The 26,780-nt window shown below is 47.3% G+C and overlaps 1 protein-coding gene across 6 annotated transcripts in view; it reads left to right on the top strand.

The window, feature by feature from the left end:
• The window catches only part of BAZ2A (bromodomain adjacent to zinc finger domain 2A), a 441,771-nt gene that overhangs the window by 311,829 nt on the left and 103,162 nt on the right, over positions 1–26,780 (top strand). For all 6 annotated transcript variants that reach the window (XR_010211400.1, XM_063952546.1, XM_063952545.1 and 3 more), the window contains exons 19-20: positions 553–697; positions 899–1,416. Coding sequence is in view for 5 of the 6 variants with exons in the window: in XM_063952546.1 (XP_063808616.1) it covers positions 553–697; positions 899–1,416 (663 nt within the window). In the remaining variant the exon portion in view is untranslated. The remainder of the gene's footprint in view (positions 1–552; positions 698–898; positions 1,417–26,780) is intronic.

The following is a 26,780-nucleotide window of genomic DNA, read 5'->3' on the forward strand; positions in this document are numbered from 1 at the left end:
TCTCCCGTCCGTTTGGGAGCTTTGGTATAATCCCCATGGTCCTTACGGAGTACCCAGCATCCACTAGGACGTCAGAGAAAATAAGAATTTACTCACCGGTAATTCTATTTCTCGTAGTCCGTAGTGGATGCTGGGAGCCCGTCCCAAGTGCGGATTGTCTGCAATACTTGTATATAGTTATTGCTTAACTAAAGGGTTATTGTTATGAGCCATCTGTTCAGTGAGGCTCAGTTGTTATTCATACTGTTAACTGGGTATAGTTATCACGAGTTGTACGGTGTGGCTGGTATGAGTCTTACCCTGGATTCCAAATCCTTTCCTTGTAGTGTCAGCTCTTCCGGGCACAGTTTCCCTAACTGAGGTCTGGAGGAGGGGCATAGAGGGAGGAGCCAGTGCACACCAGATAGTACCTAATCTTTCTTTTAGAGTGCCCAGTCTCCTGCGGAGCCCGTCTATTCCCCATGGTCCTTACGGAGTACCCAGCATCCACTACGGACTACGAGAAATAGAATTACCGGTGAGTAAATTCTTATTTTCTATAATGGTTTACAGCGTCAGATGTTTTTGCGAAAGAAAATTATTGGTTCCTCCCAAAGGCTTCGGTGTGTGTGTCTGGGGCAGGATCGATACCGCAGATTCTACTGGATGCTCCCGCACATGGGTGGCATCTTTGTGGAGGGTTTAGAGGACCGTTCTGGTGAGTCCTAAAACAAACATACAAGTGTTATGCCATACACCTGCTACCATTCTATTTAGTAGATGTTTAATTTCATATTTATATAGTCTTTGTGGTGGTGTGGTTTGGGGGAACAAAAGGTTAAGTGACGAGTAACCTGACACTGGCTTGCTAAAAGATATCCTAAGTGTTGGTCACTGACCGGTCCATCTTAACTTTCAGTTCAGGCTCCAGAACCTACACAAGCTGAGCTGCCGGAGACATCTCATGTGAAGAGTGAGGAGGAGGAGGAAGAAGAGGAGAAAGACGACCAATATTACTGTTCTCTGAATCGCTCACGGGGTCGTCCACGCAGAACAAGGGCCGAGTCGGAACATTGTAAATATTGTCTGTGTCCTGGATCTCAGGAAGTTCCAATAAATGGCCTTTTGCAAGCAAGTACCCCTATTTTGGAAAGGCCACAGGACATGAGTCAGACAGCATTATTATCGTGGCTGACAGAGTGTCAAACTTCTATCATGAACAGTACTGTGCTGACACCAGAGAACAGCCCTTCTCACACTGAAGCTTCTCCCTTTGATATTGGGCCCTGTCCTGGAGCCACAGACACAGATGAAAAAGAGAATAAGTTGTTTAACTTGCTCCCAAGGACTTCTTGCACTGACCGTTCCCAAGACCTCAGTTCTCAGTCAAACCTCCTTCACCCGCCGTCTTCTGCTGCAGCTACACCACCAACACAGGTGAGACTGTTATTAGAATTGCTTGTTAAGTTTTCAGTAGCTTCTCCTCTATTCCTTGTACATGTACATACTGGGTGCAAATCGTTTTACTAAGCATGTATGGCTCCTGATTTTTAATGGCATACCACACTATTTGTACCTGATTTACTCTTAATGCTTTCTATAAAAAGGCCTGTATGTCTACACACAAAACTTACTTATGGCAATTATAAGTACATACATGTTTGTTTCTCTAACGTCCTAGTGGATGCTGGGGACTCCGTAAGGACCATGGAATAGACGGGCTCTGCAGGAGACATGGGCACTTTAAGAAAGAATTTAGATTCTGGTGTGCTCTGGCTCCTCCCTCTATGTCCCTCCTCCAGACCTCAGTTTGAATCTGTGCCCGGACGAGCTGGGTGCTGTTCAGTGAGCTCTCCTGAGCTTGCTGTAAGAAAGTATTTTGTTAGGTTTTTTATTTTCAGGGAGCTCTGCTGGCAACAGACTCCCTGCATCGTGGGACAGAGGGGAGAGAAGCAGCCCTACTCTCTGAAGATAGGTCCTGCTTCTTAGGCTACTGGACACCATTAGCTCCAGAGGGATCGTACACAGGATCTCACCCTCGTCGTCCGATCCCAGAGCCGCGCCGCCGCCCCCCTCGCAGAGCCGGAAGACCGAAGCCGGGTGAGCATAAGAAGCAAGAAGACTTCGAAATCGGCGGCAGAAGACTCCAGTCTTCACTGAGGTTGCGCACAGCACTGCAGCTGTGTGCCATTGCTCCCATACACACCTCACATACTCCGGTCACTCTAGAGGGTGCAGGGGGGGGCGCCCTGGGCAGCAATTGGGACCTCTTTGGCAAAAGTTTAGCATATATACAGTTGGGCACTGTATATATGTATGAGCCCCCGCCAAGAAAATGTATATATTTTTTTTAATCATGTAGTTTTTTTTATTAAGATTATATTTAAGTACAGAAGTGAAAGAAAAAGAAACATACAAAGAACAATCAACGTACAAAACAGTACAATATACTGGTCAACTCGTTATTACACGAGATTACACGTCCAAATATCAATTTACAGCATTCGTGAGAGAGGAGAAAAAAGTATCATAATGCCTGGTAGGATCATCCCAACAATAACACCACCAATTCAGTATTAGATATGAGCAAGAGAGAGGTCACATATACAAATGCAGGAACGTGTATAAAAAAATATTACCCTAAGGGATAGGAGTGTGTCGGGAGGTTTCAGAAGGCGTCAGCCTCGGCCAAAAAAAAAACAACTATACACTCTGCATGCCAATGGGCTCCATCAGTTCTCCATCTGAGTATACCCGAGTCCACCTATCCCACTTGCAATGAAATTTAGACAGTAAGTTACGGGATAAATACGTATGTTTTTCATGTTTTATGACTAAGGCCACCAGAGCCCTCCATTCCAACAACTTGGGAGAGGCCTCCGCAAACCAAGATCGTGCAATAACAACTTTGGCAAGCGTGGATAGGCATAGGACATACTGAAATGTGAGTAGGGAGTGGGTTTCCTCTAAGTCCAAGCCAAAAAGACAGGTCCTGGGGTTAAGTTGAGGAAGAGATGGGTCAGTAGTCAATATATTAGACCAAATCCGAGTCCAAAAGCTGTAGACTGTCGGACATTCCCATAACAGATGCCAAAACCCAGTATCTGCCATCCGGCATTTAGGGCATAGAGCATCAGGCCTCAAGCCAGCTCGTTGGAGGAACTGAGGGGTACGGTAAACCCTATGTAGGATAAAAAAATGCACCTGTTGATATCTGACACAAGGAGTGGTTGACCTGGCGGAGCTCAAAATTTGTAACCATTGCTCTTCCGATAAAGGGCCCACATCATTCTCCCAACTTAGTTTAAGCGGATCTAAAGATGCAGGTAGGACTCTATTATTTAATGATGCGTATAGTGATGAGACTTTGCCCATAGAGGGCAAACGTTGTAACATAAGTTTAACCGGTGAAGGTGAAATGGAAGGGGCAGTTTTAAATTGGGTCTGTATTGCATGCCTCAATTGGAAATATCGGAATAAAGTTGCTCTCGAGAGCCCAAAATCAGCCTGTAGTTGCGTGAACGATTTAAGGTGGCCATCTACATACAATTGTCCCAGGAATACCACCCCACTCTTTACCCATATATTATCTGTGGACAGCTTTTGGAGTTCCACATAGGAGCTATTGAACCATAAAGGTGAGTCTACTTCCAAATCCGAACAGTCATAGAGACTGTGCACCTGTCTCCAGACTAAAAGAGCTTGTCGCAAAACAGGAGGAAGACCCGAAACAGACGAGCCAGAAAGCAAGAAAAGGAGGGGAGTGAAGAGGGGACCCACCCACTCAGTCAGGTATCCCTGTAGGGTCGGACCACCCGTTCCCATGACCCACTCAGAGAGGTGAGCTAACTGGGCAGCTAGATAGTACAACCTAAGGTTGGGCAAGCCCGCCCCTCCAGCGGATTTAGATTTACAAAGTGTTTTTATGGCTATCCTCGCTGGTTTATGACCCCAGATAAAGGAAGAGATTAAGCTATCAAGACTGGCAAATATTTTTTTAGGTATATAAATGGGGGAGTGTTGCAAAACGTACAGGTACTTAGGCTGGATAGACATCTTGAAGAGGTTAATGCGCCCCAGTACCGTCAGCGGTAGCACTTTCCATGTATGAATTTTTTGTTTAAAAAAAGCTGTGATAGGATCAAGGTTCCACCTGACGTATTCTGATGCTGGCCCAGTGATCCAAACACCCAACTATTTAAATTTCAAGGTTCATTGTAAGGAATGCGTCACACACACTGTCTCCGGAATCTGACCTGAAATGGGAAAAATAGAGGATTTGTCCCAGTTTACACGCAAACCAGAGTATTCCCCAAATTCATTAACTGTGTGGAGCATAGACTGGAGAGAGACATCAGAGTCTTTCAGAAACAGTAACATATCGTCGGCGTATAGGGCCACCTTATCTATTGCAGAACCGGCCACAAGTCCGTGAATATTATGATTATCCCGTATCATACAAGCCAACGGCTCTATGGCCAACGCAAACAGGGCTGGGGACAGCGGACAGCCTTGACGCGTGCCCCTGGCCAGAGAGAACGAGGCTGAAGTGTATCCGTTAACAGAGACACGAGCCACTGGAGAGGAATACAACAGCTGAACCCATTTGATGAACGTAGGGCCAAAGCCAAACCCGCGAAGTACCTGCCACAGGTAGGACCATTCGGCCGAGTCGAAGGCCTTAGCGGCGTCGAGAGACACCACCACTGCCTCCGAACCCAGCAAGCCACCCCCCTGCAAATGGTAAAATAATTTACGTAGGTTCTGCATAGTGGACCTCCCCAGCATGAATCCCGTTTGGTCCAGATGAATAACAGAACCAATAACAGAGTTTAGACGAATGGCAAGCATCTTAGCCAGGATTTTAACGTCAGAGGATAGCAATGAGATGGGGCGGTAAGATTCAGGAAACATGGGATTCTTCCCTGGCTTGGGCAATACTATAATAGTGGCCTCAGACATGGAAGGTGGAAGTTCACCAGCCTCAGACAGAGTATTAAATAAATCTAGTAAATATGGACAGAAGAGGGAGTTACATTTTTTATATATCTCCACTGGGAGACCATCCCCACAGGGTGCCTTAGATGAGGGGAGCGACGACACAGCGCGCCCAACCTCCAGGGTGAAAGGAGCCTCGAGTATTTCAAGCGGCTCCCGTGACAAACTAGGCAGGCCTACCTGCGAGAGGTAGGACTGTATCTTGTCGTCGGAGTGGGAGACCCCAGAAGAATACAACTCGGAATAAAATTTTTGAAAAACCCCAGCTATATCCTTTCCTGAGTAACAGAGACTGCCATCCCCACCAACGATGCATTGAACAGTACAGGAGTGGGACTTGTCCCTGGCCAAAAAGGCCAGGTAACTGCCCCCCAGCTCCGCCTGAAAATACTGCCCGTGAGTGGAAAACAGCAGCCTGCGTTTGGACTTATCAAAGAGATAGGTGGCCCATTCTCTCTGTGCATCCAGCCATGCTGCACGATCCGATTGGGAGTGTGACTCTATATATACAGACTCCAAATGACGGCAAGCCTGTTCAAGCCTCGCCTCCTCTCTCCTATTAAACGACTTAATGCCAGCAATCCTTTTAATAAGGGTGCCTCTGATATATGCTTTGAAAGCGTCATGCCGGACAACAGGGCAGGAATCAGGGGGGTTGTGACTAAGGAAGTCATCCATTCCGAAATAAGGTCAGACCCTACTCCCATTAAATTCAACCAAAATGGATGAAATTTCCACGAACTAGTGCCCCTATCGTGTGTCGTGGATAATTTTAATAAGATTGGAGAGTGGTCTGATATACCTCTGGACAAATATACTAGGTCGGATATGCTGGGCGACAAACTTGGGGAAATAAGGCATAAATCTATCCGAGACAGTGTGTGGTGAGCAGCGGACTGACAAGAATAATGAGCCATGGTCGGATTTCGCAGCCTCCAGATGTCCATCCAGCCAAGTTCAGTGACAAGCTTCGCAAAGGGGGTTGGTGCAGAGGGGAGAGACATAGAGTCTCGGGATTCCCTCCAACGGTCAATAGACAGGTCCATGACATTGTTGAAGTCACCCATACTAATAACTGGTGTGTCGGGGGATTGAGCAACAAAGTCAGCTGCCTTACGCAAGACTTCACTGTTATAAGGAGGGGGGATGTATATAGCCAAAATATGATACAGTGTGTGATGTACAACAGCCCGTAAAAAACATAGCGACCATGAGGGTCCACCCTACAATCCTCCAAGTGAAAATGTACCGACTTCTTAATCAAAACCGAGACCCCTCTGGCGCTGGATGAAAAAGTGGAATGATAAGCCCATCCCACCCAGGGTCTCTTAAGGGCCATAACCTTGCTTCCCCATAAGTGAGTTTCAGATAGACATATTACGTCATCTTGATATTTTTGAAGCTGTTTTAAAACAAGTGAGCGCTTAATTTTGTCGTTTAAACCTCGGACATTCCAACCCACCAGCCTAATCACATCCCTCTCCGTAACTTCAGCGCTAGAACCCATATCGTGGACCACATGGCATGGGTACAAGGAGAAAAACAAAAAGCATAAAAAAACAGTGTGTGAGAAATATGAAGCATAGCAAACCAGATCACAATACAACACCCTCTTGCATAGAAAACCCGACCAGCATCGGGAAGCCGAGGCCGAACACTCCTCAAATGTGACACCTGAAAAACCAAGCAATACCACAGCAGCTTGACAGAATGACCAGTTGTAAAAAAAAAAAAAAAAACAACAACAATTAAACATCCCATCCCACACCCACCCTGTATAGCCAGCAAACAACCTAGTGGCATACCTGTTCCCTAACGAAAACTGAAACTAAACTAAATTGGATCGAACTGAACCAATTAGAAAACTATGGGACTAAATCCCTAAGCTATCTACAGCAAGGAGCTCCCGCACATCGAACAGAGCGAGAGTAGCAGCCTGATGCTGAATAGAGAGAGAAAAAAAAACACAGCACACAGATAATTATCACATATTCGCCCTAAAAGTAAAGACATTTAAGTGAACACTAATCAACATCGCCTGAGCCAATACAAGTTCATTCGGGAGCCGGAGGTCTCCGCTCCAGCCAAGCCTCCACATCTTTCGGACTGGAGAAGAAATGCTTGGTATCGTTGAATATAACCCTCTGACAAGCTGGAAACAACATTGAGTACTGGATATTCCGATCCCGGAGTTTACGCTTGACAAGAGAAAACTGGGCACGAGACTTCTGAACCTCGAGGGCAAAATCCGGAAAGACTGAGATCGTGTGGTTGTCAAATATTAACGGGCCTTGGAGTCGAGCCAGACGGAGTATAGTGTCCCTATCTTTAAAATGAAGAAGACGGGCAATAAATGTCCGAGCAGGAGCGCCAGGTGGAGGAGGACGTGATGGAAGACGATGCGCCCTTTCTACTGCGAATTGCGGGCTGAAGACTTCACGTGTAAATACCTTAACCAGCCAGTCCTCAAAGAATTTCTCCGGTGACGTTCCCTCCGCCCTCTCAGGCAGCCCGACCAGGCGAACATTATTCCGCCGAAGCCTGCCTTCTATATCGGACAATTTAGCATGTGCCGACGACAATTGCGTGGATAGGTCGTCCACCCTGCTTTTAAGCGGAGAGGTAGTATCCTCCAGGTCTGAGATGCGATGTTCTGTCTCACTCACTCGTTCACGGATCTTTTGGAGATCTTGGCGAAGGAAGGAGAAGTCTATCTGAACACGCTCAATTTTGTCGGAGACACGCTGTTCAGAGGCAGCAATGGCCTGTATTATTTTCTGCGTGGGATGCATCGAGTCAGACTGGGTCAAATCATCACCCTCAGAATGCGGTGAAGGAGGGTTGCGAGCAGTCGAGGGAGTAGATTGGGAGGAGGAGGATTCCCTTGCATATTTCTGCAGTTTAGCAGCCGCTCCTGTTTTCCCCATTGTGGTAGCCAATACAGGACACAGGACTAGTGCAGGGTACAATGGGATCCAGGTAAAATAAAATAAATTAATAAAAAAAAATAAAAAAAAAGGGGGGGGGGGGGTACGGAGGAGCAGCAGTTATAACACTTGTCTGTGGAGGTGAACAGACCCAGCGTCAGTGCAGTGAGAGGCAAACCGATGCAGTCTCTGCAATTATTGAGCAGGGTGGTCAGGCAGGATAATAGTATAAGCTTATGTCCAATGCTGCCAGTAACTATGGCAGGTGCACAAATCCTAACAGCTGAGGTGTAAAACGCAGAGTAGCACAGTGGAACAATGCAGCAGATTACCTTGGAGCACGGAGCCACAGCCACAGCAGGCAGATGCACCACAGTCACACTAAGCCACAGCAGCCGAGCACGGCCAGCGGGTCCGGAAGCACTCCCCCACAGTGGCAAGCGTGGTATATACGGAGAAGGAGCAGGCTGATGAGTACAGGCAGCGATGGGTCCCCCAGCAGCGGTGAGGATGTTTCCCCGGCAGCACCACGCGGCGGGAGGTCGGCGCCTACCCCAGAGGCGCACCGAACAGGGACTCAGCGGGGCTCCAGCAACAAGGGAGGAAGGAGGGGGCAGCGGGAGGACGTCCAGGCACCGCAGCAGTGAGTCGGAGGTAAGCCGCCAGGGAGTGTAGGGCAGGCAGGCAGACGTCCCGCTCCACGCGGGTAAGACAGCCGCTGAGATCAGCGCCGGGGCACAGCAGGCAGCAGTCCACTTCCCCACAGCGACAGCACGGGTCTGCGGGCAGGTGTCAGTGAACCCAGAGACACACCAACGGATAGGGCTTGAATAGGGTTGCTTTTAAGTGGGCAGCATCAGGCAAGAAACGGATGTAAAAAACGGATTTTGTGCGGGAGCTTACAAGCTATGCTCCTACTCCATGCTGCACCAAGCTCCGCCCCCCAAGTAAATGTATATTTAAGCGGGACAGAAGCCCGCCGTCGAGGGGGCGGGGCTTCTTCCTCAGCACTCACCAGCACTATGTTTTTCTCCACAGCACCGCTGAGAGGAAGCTCCCCAGCCTCTCCCCTGCAGATACACGGTAGAAGAGGGTAAAAAGAGAGGGGAGGGCACATAATTAGGCGCAAAAATCATTATAAACAGCAGCTACTGGGTTAACATTAAGTTACTGTGTTATTCCTGGGTTAATAACGCTGGGGTGTGTGCTGGCATACTCTCTCTCTGGGGTATATGCAATTCACGGCGAATCGCGGCAATTTTTCGCCGTTTTTTAATTCGACTCAATTCGCCAGGTGAATTCCGGCAGGTGGCTGCCGGAATTCACCATATTCAATGAAAAACGGGTTCGCCAGAATCGCGGGCGAAAATCGGCCGATTTGGCGGATTTTGCCGCGATTTTAAAAAACGTGAAAAACCCGGAAAAAAAAATGGCGTGGGGTCCCCCCTCCAAAGCATAACCAGCCTCGGGCTCTTCGAGCTGGTCCTGGTTCTAAAAATGCAGGGGAAAAATTGGGCAGGGATCCCCCGTATTTTTAAAACCAGCACCGGGCTCTGCGCCTGGTGCTGGTGCCAAAAATACGGGGGACAAAAAGAGTAGGGGTCCCCCGTATTTTTAACACCAGCATCGGGCTCCACTAGCTGGACAGATAATGCCACAGCCGGGGGTCACTTTTATGCCGTGCCCTGCGGCCGTGGCATTAAATATCCAACTAGTCACCCCTGGCCGGGGTACCCTGGGGGAGTGGGGACCCCTACAATCAAGGGGTCCCCCCCCCCAGCCACCCAAGGGCCAGGGGTGAAGCCCGAGGCTGTCCCCCCCCCCCCATCCAATGGGCTGCGGATGGGGGGGCTGATAGCCTTTTGTGATAATAAAAAGATATTGTTTTTTCCAGTAGTACTACAAGTCCCAGCAAGCCTCCCCCGCAAGCTGGTACTTGGAGAACCACAAGTACCAGCATGCGGGAGAAAAACGGGCCCGCTGGTACCTGTAGTACTACTGGAAAAAAAATACCCAAATAAAAACAGTACACACACACCTTGATAGTAAAACTTTATTACACACTACCGACACACACATACTTACCTATGTTGACACGCCGACTGCCACGGTCTCCGACGATCCGAGGTACCTGTGAAAAAATTATACTCACCTTCCAGCGTCCAGAGGTAAATCCAGGTCCAGAGATAATCCACGTACTTGGCAAAAAAAAAAAACGAACACCGATCCACCGGACTAAGAAAGGGGTCCCATGCTTTCACATCAGACCCCTTTCTCCCGAATGCCGGGACATCACGTGACTCCTGTCACTGAAGTCCCTTCAGCCAATCAGGAAGCGCTACTTCCGTGGCGCTCACCTGATTGGCTGTGCGCTGTCTGTGCTGTGACAGCGCATCGCAAAGCCGCTCCATTACTTTCAATGGTGGGAACTTTGCGGGTAGCGGGGGGGTTAACCCGCGGTCAGCGGCTGACCGGCGGGTGACCTTACCGCTAGCCGCTAAGTTCCCACCATTGAATATAATGGACGGAGCTGTGCGATGCGCTGTCTGAGTTCAGACAGCGCACAGCCAATCAGGTGAGCGCAACGAAGTTGCGCTTACTGATTGGCTTTAGAGACCTTTATGTGACAGCTGTCACTGACAGGTCTCATTCGTGGAAAGGGGTCTCATGTGTCAGCATGGGACCTCTTTCAGTCCGGCATGGAGCGGGTGTTCGCTTTGTTTTTTTGCCAAGTACGTGGATGTATCTCTGGACCATGGCTGAGGTGAGTATATTGAACTTTTCTTTTCAGGTATCCGTGGATTCTACATGGAGAAGAGGACCGATGTCGGCGTGTGAACATAGGTAAGTATGTGTGTGTCGACGTATGAAATAAAGTTTTACTGTCGACGGTGTGTGTGTCCTGTTTTTATTTGGGTATTTTTCCCCCAGTAGTACTACAGGTACCAGCGGGCCCGTTTTTCTCCCGCATGCTGGTACTTGTGGTTCTCCAAGTACCAGCTTGCGGGGGAGGCTTGCTGGGACTTGTAGTACTGCTGGAAAAAACAATATTCTTTTTATTATCACAAAAGGCTATCAGCCCCCCCATCCGCAGCCCATTGGATGGGGGGGGACAGCCTCGGGCTTCACCCCTGGCCCTTGGGTGGCTGGGGGGGGGGGGGGGGGCCTTGATTGAAGGGGTCCCCACTCCCCCAGGGTACCCCAGCCAGGGGTGACTAGTTGGATATTTAATGCCACGGCCGCAGGGCACGGCATAAAAGTGACCCCCGGCTGTGGCATTATCTGTCCAGCTAGTGGAGCCCGATGCTGGTGTTAAAAATACGGGGGACCCCTGCTCGTTTTGTCCCCCGTATTTTTGGCACCAGGCGCAGAGCCCGGTGCTGGTTTTAAAAATACGGGGGATCCCCTGTCAATTTTTTCCCCGCATTTTTAGAACCAGGACCAGCTCGAAGAGCCCGAGGCTGGTTATGCTTTGGAGGGGGGACCCCACGCCATTTTTTTTAAGGATTTCCGTTCCAGCAATAAAAAAATAATAATAAAAAAAAATATTTAAAAAAATATATAAATAATATTTGTGCCTCCCCAAAAAAAAGTACCTAATCCCTTCTAATATAAATAGATATGCTATTCCTAAAAAAAAAAACACCAAAAAAAACATGTTTAAAATTTTTTTTATTGTTTTCACCCTCCAAAGTGTGGCGGATTGAAAAAGACGAATTTGCTGTCTAAAAGCACTGCTGTCGAATTTCCAAACTTGAATTGAATATGCTTTGGTCGAATTGCAGCACTTGTATCATTGCAGAAAAGTCGAATTTGCAAAAATTCGAATTTCAAAAAGTCGAATTTTGAAAGTCCGTTTTTTGGTCGGAAAGCACTGAATTGCATAGGCGAATTTTTTTTTTTGGTCGAAAATGACCCGAAATTCGACAATTTCGGGAATTCGACCGCAATTGCATATACCCCTCTGTCTCTCCAAAGGGCCTTGTGGGGGAATTGTCTTCAGATGAGCATTCCCTGAGTGTGTGGTGTGTCGGTACGTGTGTGTCGACATGTCTGAGGTAAAAGGCTCCCCTAAGGAGGAGATGGAGCAAATATGTGTGTGAGGGGTGTCTCCGTCGACAACGCCGACACCTGTTTGGATATGTGTAATTAAGTGCTAAGGTGAATTTATTGCACAAAAGATTAGAGAACAGACAGTGAATCTACAAAGGTCTGTCCCTATGTCGCAGAGACCTTCAGAGTCTCACAATGCTCACTATCCAGAATAATAGACCCTGATATCGACACGGAGTCTGACTCCAGTGTCGACTACGATAATGCAAAGTTACAGCCAAAATGGCAGGAAAGTGTTCAATATATGATTATTGTAATAAAAGATGATTTGCATATCACTGATGACTCATCTGTCCCTGACACAAGGGTACACATGTTAAGGGGAAGAAAGCTGAGGTAAATTTCCCTCCTCTCATGATGAAAAAGAGCGGGAATCTCCAGACAAGAGACTGCAGTTTCCCACATAGAATTCTCAGGGAGTATCCTTCCCCTACTAGGGCCAGGATACGATGGGAATCTTCCCCTAAGGTGTTACGTTTGCCCAAAAGGTAGCCCTGACTTAACAGCTATCCTCAGGATCCTGCAGATAGCGTGCACATTCTGGTACACTACTCAGACCGGCGATTGTGTCGGCATGGGTTTATAGCGCTATAGCAGTGTGGACAGGTACCTTATCAGCAGAGATTGAGACCCTGGTATGTATATATATATATATATATATATATATATTTATATATATAGATATATATATTAAAGATGCTGTCTTAAGATATATATATATAAAAGATATATATATAAAACAGGCCCAAAAAGGCATTAGCCTACTGGGTTCTAGAGTCAACGCTATGTCGATTTCTGCTTGACGTGTCCTGTAGATATGCAATGGACAGGTGATGCCGACTTAAGAGGCGTGGAGAAGGGATCTCGGACCTGATCTCCACAGCTATGGCTGGTAATTCTGATCTTTTGCCTTATATTCCTGCACAGCCTAGGAAAGCACGACATTATCAAATGCAGCCTTTCGATCACAAAGAAACAAGAAAGTCCGAGGTACGTCCTTTCTTGCCAGAGGCAGGGGCAGAGGAAAGAAGCTGCACAACACAGCTAGTTCCCAGGAACAGAAGTTCTCCCCGGCCTCTACAAAATCCACCGCATGTCGCTGGGGCTCCACAGGTGGAGTTAGGCCCGGTGGGGGCACGTCTTCGTAATTTCAGCCACAAGTGGGTTCACTCCCTGTTGGATCCCTGGGCAATATTGTGTCTCAGGGATACAAGCTGGACTTTGAGGAGATGCCCCCTCACCGACGGCCCTGCCGGCTTCCCCCCACGAGAGGGAAATAGTGTAAACTGCAATTCACAAATTGTATCTTCAACAGGTGGTGGTCAAGGTTCCCCTCCTTCAACAAGGAGGGGGTTATTATTCGACCATGTTGTAGTCCCGAAACCGGACGGTTCGGTCAGACCCATATTGAATTTAAAATCCCTGAACATATACCTGAAAGGGTTTAAGTTCAAAATGGAATCGCTAAGAGTGGTCATAGCAAGCCTGAAAGGGGGAGATTTTATGGTGTCTCTGGACATAAAGGATGCATACCTTCATGTCCCCGTTTATCCACCTCATCAGGCGTACCTCAGATTTGCGGTACAGGATTGTCATTACCAATTTCAGACGTTGCCGTTTGGTCTCTCCACGGCCCCGAGAATCTTCACCAAGGTAATGGCGGAAATGATGGTGCTCCTGCGGAAGCAAGGTGTCACAATTATCCCGTACTGGGACGATCTCCTCATAAAAGCGAGATCAAGAGAGCAGTTGCTGAACAGCGTATCACTTTCTCTGGAAGTGTAACGACAACACGGCTGGATTCTAAATATTCCAAAGTCGCAGTTGGTTCCTACGGCTCATCTGCCTTTCCTAGGCATGATTCTAGACAAAAGGGTTTATCTCCCGATAGAGAGAGCTCAGGAGCTCATGACACTGGTCAGGAACCTAATAAAACCAAAACAGGTGTCAGTGCATCACTGCACTCGAGTCCTGGGAAGGATGGTGGCATCATACGAGGCCATTCCCTTCGGCAGGTTCCATGCGAGGACCTTTCAATGGGACTTACTGGACAAGTGGTCCGGATCATATCTTCAGATGCATCGGTTAATCACCCTATCCCCAGGGCCAGGGTGTCTCTCCTGTGGTGGCTGCAGAGTACTCATCTTCTCGAGGGCCGCAGATTCGGCATTCAGGACTGGATCCTGGTGACAACGGATGCAAGCCTCCGAGGGTGGGGAGCAGTCACAGAGGGAAAAAAGTTCCAAGCTCTGTGGGTAAGTCAGGAGACTTGCCTTCACATCAACATCCTGGAACTAAGGGCCGTATACAACGCCCTACGTCAAGCGGAGACCCTGCTTCGTGATCAACCGGTTCTGATTCAGTCAGAAGCCACCAGAATTCTTCGCTGGGCGGAGAATCACGTAAGCACACTGTCAGCAGTGTTCATCCCGGGAGTGGACAACTGGGAAGCAGACTTCCTCAGCAGGCACGACCTCCACCCGGGAGAGTGGGGACTTCATCAAGAAGTCTTCACGCAGATTGCAAGTCGGTGGGAACTGCCACAGGTGGATATGATGGCATCCCGCCTCAACAAAAAGCTACAAGGTATTGCGCCAGGTCATGAGACCCTCAGGCGAAAGCTGTGGACGCACTGGTGACACCGTGGGTGTTCCAGTCGGTCTATTTATTTCCTCCTCTTCCTCTCATACCCAAGGTGCTGAGGATAATAAGAAAAAGAGGAGTGAGAACAATCCTCATTGTTCCAGATTGGCCACGAAGGACCTGGTATCCAGATCTGCAAGAAATGCTCACAGAGGACCCATGGCCTCTTCCTCTAAGACAGGACCTGTTGCAACAGTTGCCCTGTCTGTTCCAAGACTTACCGCGGCTGCGTTAGACGGCATGGCGGTTGAACGCCGGATCCTAGCAGAAAAGGGCATTCCGGACGAGGTCATTCCTACGCGGATAAAGGCTAGGAAGGACGTGACAGCTAAACATTATCACCGTATATGGCGAAAATATGTTTCTTGGTGTGAGGCCAGGAATGCTCCTATAGAGGAATTCCAGCTGGGCCGTTTCCTTCACATTCTACAGTCAGGAGTGAATTTGGGCCTTAAATTGGGTTCCATTAAGGTCCAGATTTCGGCCCTATACATTTTCTTTCGAAAAGAGTTGGCTTCTCTACCAGAAGTTCAGACGTTTGTAAGGGAGTGCTGCATATTCAGCCTCCTTTTGTGCCTCCAGTGGCACCTTGGGATCTTAACGTGGTGTTAAGTTTCCTGAACCACTTAAAATGGTGGAGTTAAAATATCTCACGTGGAAAGTGGTCATGATATTAGCCTTGGCTTCGGCTAGGCGTGTGTCAGAATTGCGGTTATGTCACATAAAAGCCCCTATCTGGTTTTCCATATGGATAGAGCAGAATTGCGGACCCGTCCACAATTTCTGCCAAAAGTGGTGTCATCTTTTCACATGAACCAACCTATTGTGGTGCCTGTGGCTACTCGTGACTTGGAGGATTCCAAATTACTGGATGTTGTCAGGGCTTTGAAGGTTTATGTAGCCAGAACGGCTAGAGTCAGGAAAACGGGGTCACTGTTTCTCCTGTATGCATCCAACAAGCTGGGTGCTCCTGCTTCAAAGCAAACTATCGCTCGCTGGATCTGTAACACGATTCAGCAGGCTCATTCTGCGGCTGGATTGCCGCTGCCAAAATCAGTTAAAGCCCATTCCACTAGGAAGGTGGGCTCTTCTTGGGCGGCTGCCCGAGGTGTCTCGGCATTACAACTATGCCGAGCTGCTACTTGGTCAGGTTAAAACACTTTTGCAAAGTTCTACAAGTTTGATACCCTGGCTGAGGAGGACCTATTGTTTGCTCAATCGGTGCTGCAGAGTCATCCGCACTCTCCCGCCCGTTTGGGAGCTTTGGTATAATCCCCATGGTCCTTACGGAGTCCCCAGCATCCACTAGGACGTTAGAGAAAATAAGATTTTACTTACCGGTAAATCTATTTCTCGTAGTCCGTAGTGGATGCTGGGCGCCCGTCCCAAGTGCGGACTTTTTCTGCAATACTTGTATATAGTTATTGCTGCAATAAGGGCTATGTTATTGTTGCATCAGGGTTGAACTGATGCTCTGTTTTTGTTCATACTGTTGACTGGGTAAGTTTATCACAAGTTATACGGTGTGATTGGTGTGGCTGGTATGAGTCTTGCCCTGGATTTCCAAAATCCTTTCCTTGTACTGTCAGCTCTTCCGGGCACAGTTTCTCTAACTGAGGTCTGGAGGAGGCACATAGAGGGAGGAGCCAGAGCACACCAGAATCTAAATTCTTTCTTAAAGTGCCCATGTCTCCTTGGGAGCCCGTCTATTCCATGGTCCTTACGGAGTCCCCAGCATCCACTACGGACTACGAGAAATAGATTTACTGGTAAGTAAAATCTTATTTTTTGTCCATTTTTGTTTATACAGAATTTAATCTAGTTAGGATTGGTTGTGTTTACTTAAGCTGAAAATACAAATATATAAAAATAATGTATTAATAAGACATCATAAATATGTTTTATATTCTACCTGACTCACTTTGTAGCATCCAATTGCGGTACACTCGATATCATGGTGTATACAGTACAGCGAGAGGAGCTTTGACACTTTTTACTGACAAAATCTCAAAGCTCGCTAGGTTACCTTATAATTATAGTTTATATCTAACAAAGCTTCAAATAACAGAAACAGAACTATATAACAATAGCGGGAGGGAAATAAAACCGCATTCTACATCGAGAACAACAACCTTAACTTTGATAAAAGTTACAGAATCAATGAACAATAACAGAAATAAAAAACAACACTATTTTGGGAAGGCAAGGAGTGTCCCCTAATGGACAAACAATAAAGGATTTAACTTGAAAACAAAAAAAACGTTTTCTATAGCATCCAGTTTGGGAGTCTGGACAAAATACGGATATCTGTGGTATGCGGTCATGTGACTGGTGCTTGGGATCTCGGCGGTCACCATACACTCTGAATCTGCTATTGTCCAGAACTGGAGTCTTTGGAATAAAAAAATATAAAATCTTGGTACTTTGTGAGCATGGGCACCAAAGAACAGGTGACCATAAAGCACAGCAGAGGTCCTGTGCCAAGCCATCCAGAAGCAAAGGGAGTTCATGGTGTCAATAGACATAAAAGATGCGTACCTCCATGTCCCAATTTGGACACTACACCAAGCCTATTTACGGTTTGCAGTGGGCAAGACTCATTACCAATTCAGAGCCCTACCGTTCGGCCTATCAGCCCCGAGAATCTTCACAAAGATCATGGCAGTCATGGTAGCGAAATTGAGATCGTTAGGGGTAACGATAATACCGTATCTGGACGACCGTCGTATCAAGGCTCACTCTCAGGACCAGTTGATCCGACATGCTCAGTTTCTGATTCGACACGGCTGGATCTTGAATTTAAAAAAGATCCAATCTGCAACCAACGATTCAATTCCTGGGTCTCATTTTTTAGATATGATATATCTGAAGGTGTTTCTACCAGAAGACAAGATTCGAGACATCAAGGAAATGGTTCGTCAGGTTCTACAGAGCCAGACGGTCTTTCTGCATCTTTACGTACGGCTTCTAGGAAAGATGGTAGCATTCTTTGAAGCGATCCAAGATGGCAGGCTACATTCCAGACCTTTTTCAGCTGAATCTGATTGCTCAGGGGGCAGGCATGCATTTACTTCTCCACCGAAGGATTTGCTTGTCGCCCCAGGCCAGGAACTCGTTAATTTTGTGGTCGGTCCACAAGAACCTAGCAGCAGGAAAGAGGTTTGGAATCTGGGATTGGGAGATTTTGACAACAGATGCCAGTCTCAGAGGATGGGGAGCAGTATTGGACAACCATCCGTTTCAGGGAAGATGGTCACCGCAGAAGAGCAGTCTTCCAATAAATTTCAATGCACTTCTTATGGCGGAAGACCTAGTATGGGCTCAGCACGTGAGAGTGCAGTCGGACAATGTGACGGCAACAGCATACATAAACAGTCAGGGAGGATCAGGAAGCTGCATGGCTTTAAAAGAGGCCACAAAGATTCTGTCTTGGACAGAAAAGCGCAACATAATCCTGTCATTAGTCTTCATTCCAGGAGTGGACAATTGTGAAGCAGACTACCTGCAGTCAAGATATGCATCCAGGGGAGTGGTGTCTACACCCACAGGTGCAGTGGTAAGAAGGTGGGGTCTACCACAAATAGACCTAATGGCCTCTCGGAACAACCATCAGCTGCCAAGTTATGTGGCCAGGACGCAGGATCCAGCAGCAGAGGCTGTGGACGCGCTGGCGATTCCCTGGACATACGATCTGGTTTACATCTTCCTGCCGTTTCCCCTGTTACCGAGAGTGTTGAAAGAGGTGAAACGGGAAGGAGCGTGGGTGATTTTAATACCACCAGACTGGCCTCGCAGAAGTTTGTACTCGGACCTGAGGGGCCTCCTGGCAAAAGATCCTTGGAAACTGCCGCAGAGGGAGGACCTGTTGTTACAAGGCCCATTCCTTCACCCAGATCTAAACCATGTACGTTTGACGGTGTGGTTCTTGAGACCAGGATACTAAGAGACAGGGGTATCCCGAAATCAGCTATTCTACCATGTTAGTGGCAAGGAAGCCAGTCACAGTGACACATTTATATAGAATTTGGAAGAAGTACGTGGATTGGTGCCAGCCTAGGGGTTGGAACCCCAGAGAGTTCCGCCTTACTAGACTGTTGAGGTTTCTCCAAAAGGGTTTGGATGGCGGTTTGAGATTGGGATCTTTGAAGGTACATGTCTCGGCCCTCTCAACCCTTTTCCAGCAACATCTGGCATCCTTGTAGGAGGTCCAGACATTTTTACAAGGTGTGTTGAGAATACAACCACCTTTTCGTCCGCCAACAGCCCCGTGGGATCTAAATTTGGTGCTAGAATTTTTGAGAACGGCCGTTTTCGAGCCTTTGGAAAGTGCGGATCTAAAATATATGAGCTGGACAGCAGTCCTGCTCCTAGCTTTAGCATCAGCAAGAAGGATCTCAGACTTAGATGCCCTGTCATGTAAAAGTCCTTTCTTAGTTTTTCATGAAGACAGCGGAGCTCCGTACAAAAGCTGAGTTTTCACCCAAGGTGGTTTCGAGTTTCCACATAAACCAGTCGATTGTGGTTCCCTCCATCCGAGGATAGTCTGAGTGGGACCTGTCCTTGGATGTGGTCAGAGACTGTACCACCTTCAGGCTTCTGGTTCTATTAGAAAGTCAGACGCTTTGTTTGTACTGTATGATGGCCCCAGGAGGGGTTGGCCAGCTTCAAAACAATCCTCGGCAAGATGGATACTACTAACAATCAAACTTGTGGTAAGTGTTCCTTTTCGGGTAGGTGCTGATACCACCAGATCAGTAGGGGCTTCGTGGGCTGCGGCCAGAGGAGCTTCCACTGCCCAACTTTGCAGAGCTGCAATGTGGTCATCAGCACACACGTTCACTCGTTTCTACAAGTTTGATACTTTTGCATCTAGAGATGCAAATTTTGTACGTTTGGTTCTTCAGGCTTCGGACAGCATTCCCGCCCATGGGAGTATCTTTGGGACATCCCCAGCTGTCTAGATCTCCAGTGTCCCCTAGTGGATATTAGAGAAAAGAGGATTTTGGTACTTAACGATAAATCCATTTCTCTGAGTTAACTCGGGGACACTGGACGCCCGCCTCGGTGCTGTCAGTCTGCGTGTTCTTATAAATTTAGTTTAAACAGTTTAGTTAATGTGTCATTAGTTCTTGGTTGCTGTTTGACGTGTTGGTACCTTCCCATATGGCTTTGATCTTCCATGTTCCCTCTTCTCTCCGTCAATTTTTCAAACTGGAGGGATGGCGTGAAGGGGATGGAGCCAGCTGTGCATAATTTTTTTTTTTAGTTTTACGTTGTGCTACCTTTAGTCTGCATCCTTCACACCCCAGCTGTCTAGATCTCCAGTGTCCCTGAGTGGATTCAGAGAAGTGAATTTGTCGGTAAGTACCAAAATCATCTTTTCTGGTCCATTCAGCCTATTCAAAACCTGAAATCCCTGAACGTGTTGTTAAAGGTCAATCCTAAAAACATAGATCAGAACGAGTGGGAAGGACACCTCTGTCTTCTCAGATTTGCCATTAAGTTTCGTGCAATAACTTTCAATTTGGCTGCAGTGCCTAAAGTGTTCACAAAGTTCATGGGCATTTGCTTACCCGTATGATCTGCTGTTTAAGGCAAATTATTTGGCCTTGCAGTAGACTCATGTCCTGGAGACATCAGGGACCCTGATATCTCACAGTCGGATTCTCAATTTCCAGATATCCTGCCTGAAACTTTCCAGTGGATGATCTTCTTGGGATTTCTGTTTGACTTATGTCAGCGGAGGATGTTTTTGCTGGAGGACAAGATCGTCTTGTTACAACGACTGATATAGTCCCTGTAAGCTTGTAGACAGATGTCCGTTTACCATTCCCTGAAGGTCCGAGAAAGATGGTTTTCACCTTCAACACAGTGCAGTTTACACAGTTTCATTCTGGGGCATTCATAGCACCAGCACTTTGCAAGCCAGCTCTTCAAAGTGTCTCCAGGGGTGCATCTGTCACTCCACTGTTGGTTGAGAGACAACCATTAAATCAGGGGTCAACTGTTCTCCATCTGGGACTGGTAGATAATGATGAGGGATGGCTGCTTACAAGCTGGGGGCTGTAGCTCATCAGTCCCAGTTACAGCATCTTTGAGTTCCAGAGGAGTCACAGCTGATAAACGTGCCAAATTTCTGAGCAGTTTACATTGCCCATTCTTGCAAGGAACGTAAATCACTAAAAAGGGCACCATTAATGCCCTAACTGTGAGGGAGAAGAGAAGGAACATGTAAAGGGAAAAGCAAAATGTTTCAGTCATTGTAGTGGTTTTCATTCCTGGGGTGGCAACTGGGAAAACAGACATGCTCAGGAGACAAACCGTTCACACCAGGGAATGGTCCCGTCATCCAGAGGTATTTCAAAATCTGAATCAGAGGGGACAACCAGATGTTAACAATTAATAGCATCTCTGCGTGCACCACAAGGAAGGGCACATGTGCTCCAGGGGAAGATAGCCACAGGACTGTCTGGTTTGCAACATGTTGGTCCCTTCGAGATTTCATCTGATTGTCTTGTTTTTTCCAGCAGCAATGCTTCTGGTGTTGCTTAAAAACAAAAATGTAAAAAGAAACTGCTTTTGAGTGATTCTGGTAGCACTTGAATGTCAAATAAGGTCCTACACAGAACAATTAAATATGGCAGAGGGTCCAGTTTGCACCAGTCTTAAGGATCCAATCTCTTAATTGAGGTCCTTTGACATCACCAGAGTTTACCTGAGCTTTCTTAATTGATGTGGCTGTTAAAGGTCATCATCCTTTAGAGCTACCAGTTTTTCTGTCTGTGTGGTTACGCTAAAGTTTGAAAACTTGTTTTGACCAATAAGTACCTAATTTTTTTTATAGATCCACATCATTTTGTGGCAGGAATGTCCTAGGGTCTGAATTTGAAAAATAAAAAATAAGCTATGCCAATTTTAAATCCCATGGTAAAATGGCTGAAACATCACTTTTGCAAATGCTGGACCTTATTGCAATCCACCTCAATGTTATGGTAAAAGGTTTCCAACCTTTTAAGCTGGGTACATATTGGCTGAAATATCGGATGTTCAATTGACTCTCTGATATATATTGTGGTCGCATTGGCAGGTGTGTACCAGCGAGATGTCTGTGAACAACATCGGTCAGACATAGCGTGTCAGCTGTGCAGCGTGGCAAATATATCTGCAGATGTATCATGCTGAGCGTACTTGTTGCAGTGGCCACCAGTGACTGACATCACAACTGTGCAGCACATGTAAATGCCCACTCGGTTGGGGCGTCGTGCATGACTCATCGGACCGACGATTGGTTAGTGCAGTGGTTCTCAAACACGGTCCTCAATGCACTCCAATGGTCCAGATTTTAGGTATATTCATGCCTCCTCACAGATGGTTAAATCAAATTGACTGAGGCGCTAATTAAGTCACTTGTGGCCAAGCATGGATAAACGTAAAACCTGGACCGTTGGGAAGCTTTGAGAACCTCTGGGTTAGTGTGTGTGCACTTAACAATCGTCACCAGATCAGCCGGATTGCTGATTTGTCATCCTAGTGTGTACCCAGCATTATTCATGCGTCTTTGTCTGGTATCTTCTTTTTGAAGGTTGAGCCCTTTTGGTTCTCGTTCAGAGAAAACTTTCCCTTTTACAGGATGTGCAGACCTTCATACAGGGAGTGATTGCCTGTGCTGTATCCATACATTTTTCCAGTAGCTCCTTGAGATCTCAACCTGATGCTGACAGCTTTGCAGAACCCTCCAATCGAACCAGTGGATTTGGTATAGTTGTAGTTCCTGACCTGGAGATCTGCTTTACTTGTTGACTTGTCTTTGAAACTAGGAGCTAGAGGTGTCTGTCTTGTAGGTCTTCTTTCTTCATCTTCCATGAAGACAGGGCTGTTCTTGAATCCCAACCTTCCTTTTGGCTAACAGTGGTTTATAAGTTGCATCTTTATTGGAACATTGTGATACCAGCACTAAACCAGATTAAGTGTCCAGACCAGAATAAGAGGGTTTTCTTCACTCTTTCAACATTTTAAAGGGTATTTAGAATATGTGCCTGTATGACTCAGTATTAATCTGTTGGTCTTTTATAATGTCCACAATAGAGGCTGAAAAGCTTCCAAAGGTGTATTAGGTAATTTGCACAGCCTACCTTTTCCTTAAATGTGAGCACATTCCAGATCGTTGGGCGCTTCCTGGGTGACACAGCTCGGTGCTTTAATACTATTGCTTCCAAAGATGATAGTTTTGTATGTAAGGTGTATGTTAGGGACAGCTTTGGTATGTACGGAAGTTACCCAGTGTCCCAAAGTTGGTTTCTATAGAAAAGGGAGATTTATATTCTTACCTGATAAATCCTTTTCTTTGAATCCATAGGAGAACACAGGGATAACACTAGGTAGAAACTGGCACCAAATAGTAAAAAAATTATTTCCCAGCAGCTCAGGCTCCCCTATAACCAGTCCCCAGCCACAGGCATCCAGTAAAGTTAACAAGCCCCAAGCAAGGAGTGAAAGGAAAGAGAAGGAAGGCCGGCACACACTCAGTAGATGTGAAAAGGGGGTACTGGTCCCCTGCAAGCCAGATGCATCAGGGTGGGTGGGCGTCTTGTGTTTCCTAAGGATTCGAAGAAAAGAATTCAACAGGTAAGAACATAAATCTACTTTTCTTCTATATCCATAGGGAACACAGAGATAACACTGGGACGTCCCAAAGCTATCCCCCTAAGGGAGGAGATGCTCCTGACCCACAATAAGAACCTACCTCCCAAAGGCTGCTTCTATGCAGGTGAAGGTGTCAAAGGAATAGAACTTGATGTATGAATGAGCAGAGGACCATCTCCAAGGTAGGATCAGGAATGTCCGCTACAGAAGTTTGGAGGATAGACAAAAAGAGTCATCTGGTCAAAGATTACTTAGTAGCCAGCCAGTCCACTTGTGAAAGATGTACAGGACAAAGAGAAAATCTGTTTTACGGAAATCTCTTGTCCTGTCCACTTAAATCAGGAGGGCCCGTGCGATATCCAAGGAGGCCGCCTCTGTTGAAAAATCTGGTACTTGGAAAGAAGGGACCACGATCTACTGGTTGATGTGAAATCTGGAAACTGCCTTAGGGAGGTAACCTAATTGCATACTAAAAACAGACTGGTCCAAATTAAAAATCGGTCAAAGGTGAGCAACAAGACATTGCATTCAAGTCAGACAATGCACAGGGTGATGTGATGGCAAGGAGAAATACTGTTTTCCACGTAAGCCAGCAGATGTGTACTGTGTACAAAGACTCAAAGGGGGACATCTGGAGAGCTGAAGAACACAAGTTCCATGGAGTCACCAGGGAAACAAACAGAGGTTGTATATGGAGGACACCCTGCAAAAAATTCCATACATCAGGCAACATCGCAATCTGACAGTGGAATAGGAAAGAAAGGGCTGGGACCTGTACTTCTATGAGGAAAGGCAAATCCAGACCTGCCTGCAAGATTTACCGGACTCGTGGGGGCTGGAACGAGCAAGGTTAACGCTTAGAGCCAAACACCAGCTAAAGTAGGTCCTCCAAATTCAGTGATAAATCCTGGCAGAAGGTGGCTTCCAGACATTAAGCATGGTACAAATGTCCCCTTTACCTCTCAGAACGGATGTCTCGAGCCACTCTGTCAAAGCGAGACTGTCCAGATCCAGATGGAAGCACAGGCCCTGAGATAGAAGATCTGGCTGTAGAGCAAGATACAGCGGAGCATCGATAGATCTAGAAGATCTGCGTACCAAGTCCATCGCAGCTAGGATGGCCAGTTCGGGGATCGGCAGGATCCTGGGATTTAGGTCAAAAATCGTGCGGGATTCAATTCCGGGATTGAAACCTCCAATCCCGAGTATTTCGGATCAGGCCTTCTTTTTTTTTTTAATGCCGGGCAGCATTGAGCGTCCTCAGGAGGTTCAGCCGCTGCCCAGCTCCCCCTGCGCACCGTGATGTGAAGTCAGAGGTCACGTCGGCAGCCAGCTTCCCGCCACACGGACCTCACTGGCTCCCAGCTCCCCCTGCGCTGCGTGGTGTGAAGTCAGAGGTCAGGCTGCGCAGCCAGCCGTCCGCAGCCCGGACTTCAGCGAACTGAAGGAAGTGACCCATCCACATTTCCAGGTTCTATGGTGGTCAGTTATGTGTGTGGAACCACAGGAAACAAACCAATCCCGGGTATCCCGATACACGGGATTGAAAAAAATGGCCCGGGATTGGCCACTGTAGTTGCAGCTAATTTGGAGCCACTAGGATCACTGTACCTCACTCCATCTTCAAGTTACAGTGAACCCGCAAAATCAGTATCGATATCCAGCAAACCCCAGTGGGGGGAACAGGAGCTGTAAGATGTCCGAGTGTAGGGTCCACTCGTCTGCCCAGACAAATCATCGCTCCCAAAGACTTACGTTGGTGGTGAGCAGGACCCAGTCCTGGATCCATAAGGGGCGACCCTTGGCCAGGTGGGTCTGATGGAGGCACCACAAGAGGAAGTGGCAGACCTCACTCACACTCTCTCTCTCGCTCTCTCTCTCTCTCTAGTGTGAGAGAGAGAGAGAGTGATTGTCTGTGACGACCTGCAGATGGGACTTTTTCCAGCGGGTTAGAATCTCCATTTGCAGAGGATGGGAGTGAGTCCCAGGCATACACCACCATGTCGAAAGTGGAGACTAGAGAGCCCAGGATCTGCATGCAAGAGTGTATTGACACTTGACGGTGGCCAAAAATTTTGTGAATTTTGGTCTGTAAGGACAGATGCCTGTTCAAGGGATATTACCCCGTTTGACCCTGAAGTCCAGTAAGGTTCCCAAATGTGGCATCTCCTGAGACCGAGTCAAGGTGGGTTTTCACTAGTTGATGTGATCCCTGAGAACATCCGATGACAGGGCCAGGAGAAGTAGGTCGTCTAGATAAAGCATGATTCGTATTCCTCTGCATCAAACCTGTGCTACCATGACTATCGTGAAAACACGAGGATTCTTGGAAAGTCTAAATGATGATTCCTGAATTTGGAAGTGTTCCTCCTGTGCCGCAAATCTGAGGAAGCGCTGATGACTGATCTGGATGGGAATATGCAAATAGGCAACCTGAATATTTAAGGATGACATGAAGTCCCACGATTCCTGAGGCAGAATAATAAAGTGAAGTGTCTGTATACAGAACTTTGGAACACAAACGTAGCTGTTTGGTGACGTCAGGTTGAGGATGGGCCTGAACAAGCCATCTGGCTTCTGAACCAAGAAGAGTTTGGTATAGAAGCCTGTGCCTCTCTGTGATGGGGAACTGGGATGATGACCTTAGGGCCAAAGGGAACAGATGGACTCCCGCTTTTCCTGGATCTACTAGACTGCTTGTTGAAAAGTACTGGGCAGGAGAACACTCCCATGGGAAATTACAGCGCCTGACCCAGGCGTCCACTGTGGTCGCCATCCATGCATCAGAGAAAATCAGAAACAGGCATCCCATGCTGGAGATGTGACAGGCTTGTCAGCTGGCTTGATGGCAGAGCATCTGGTAGACCAGGTCTGTTTACCCCTGGAATCTGAGCCCTTGGAGGAAGATTGTCCCTTGGATTTCCCCTGTGGACGAAAGGAGCAAAAATTAGACATTCACAACCTGATGGCTGCCACAGAAGGCAGGAAAGCAGTCTTGGATGCCACTAATGTAGCCACAATCTTGTCTAAAAAGGACCTCCCCTGAAAATGGGAGAGCTTCAAGGGCTTTCTTAGAGTCTGATTCGGTGCACCTGGTACAAAGCCAGATGGCTCTCCTGGCTGCCACAGCAGAAGCCAACATTTTACAGGTTAGGATACCGGTGTCAATCGCCCCCACGCCAAGATAGGAGCCTGCCTCTCTGATATGCTCCAGTAGAGATAATAATGCCGCTCTGTGGGTACCACAACTTCTGCCCTGCATCCAATGGCCTTAGCCATCAAATCGGAGGCGAGGGCTAGGTGTGCACCCACATTAGAATAAATTACCTTGAGGATGTTCTCTAGCTTCCTAACCATCGGATCCTTAAGGGATGCAGAGTTAGGGAAAGTGAGGGTAGTAGATTTCATTAGCCAGGCATAGTGAGCATCTACCGGAAGAGGGGATTCCCATTTTGCCCGGTCCGCGGCTGGTAGCGG

This window comes from Pseudophryne corroboree, chromosome 2 (assembly GCF_028390025.1).
Source record: "Pseudophryne corroboree isolate aPseCor3 chromosome 2, aPseCor3.hap2, whole genome shotgun sequence".
Lineage (NCBI taxonomy): Eukaryota > Metazoa > Chordata > Amphibia > Anura > Myobatrachidae > Pseudophryne > Pseudophryne corroboree.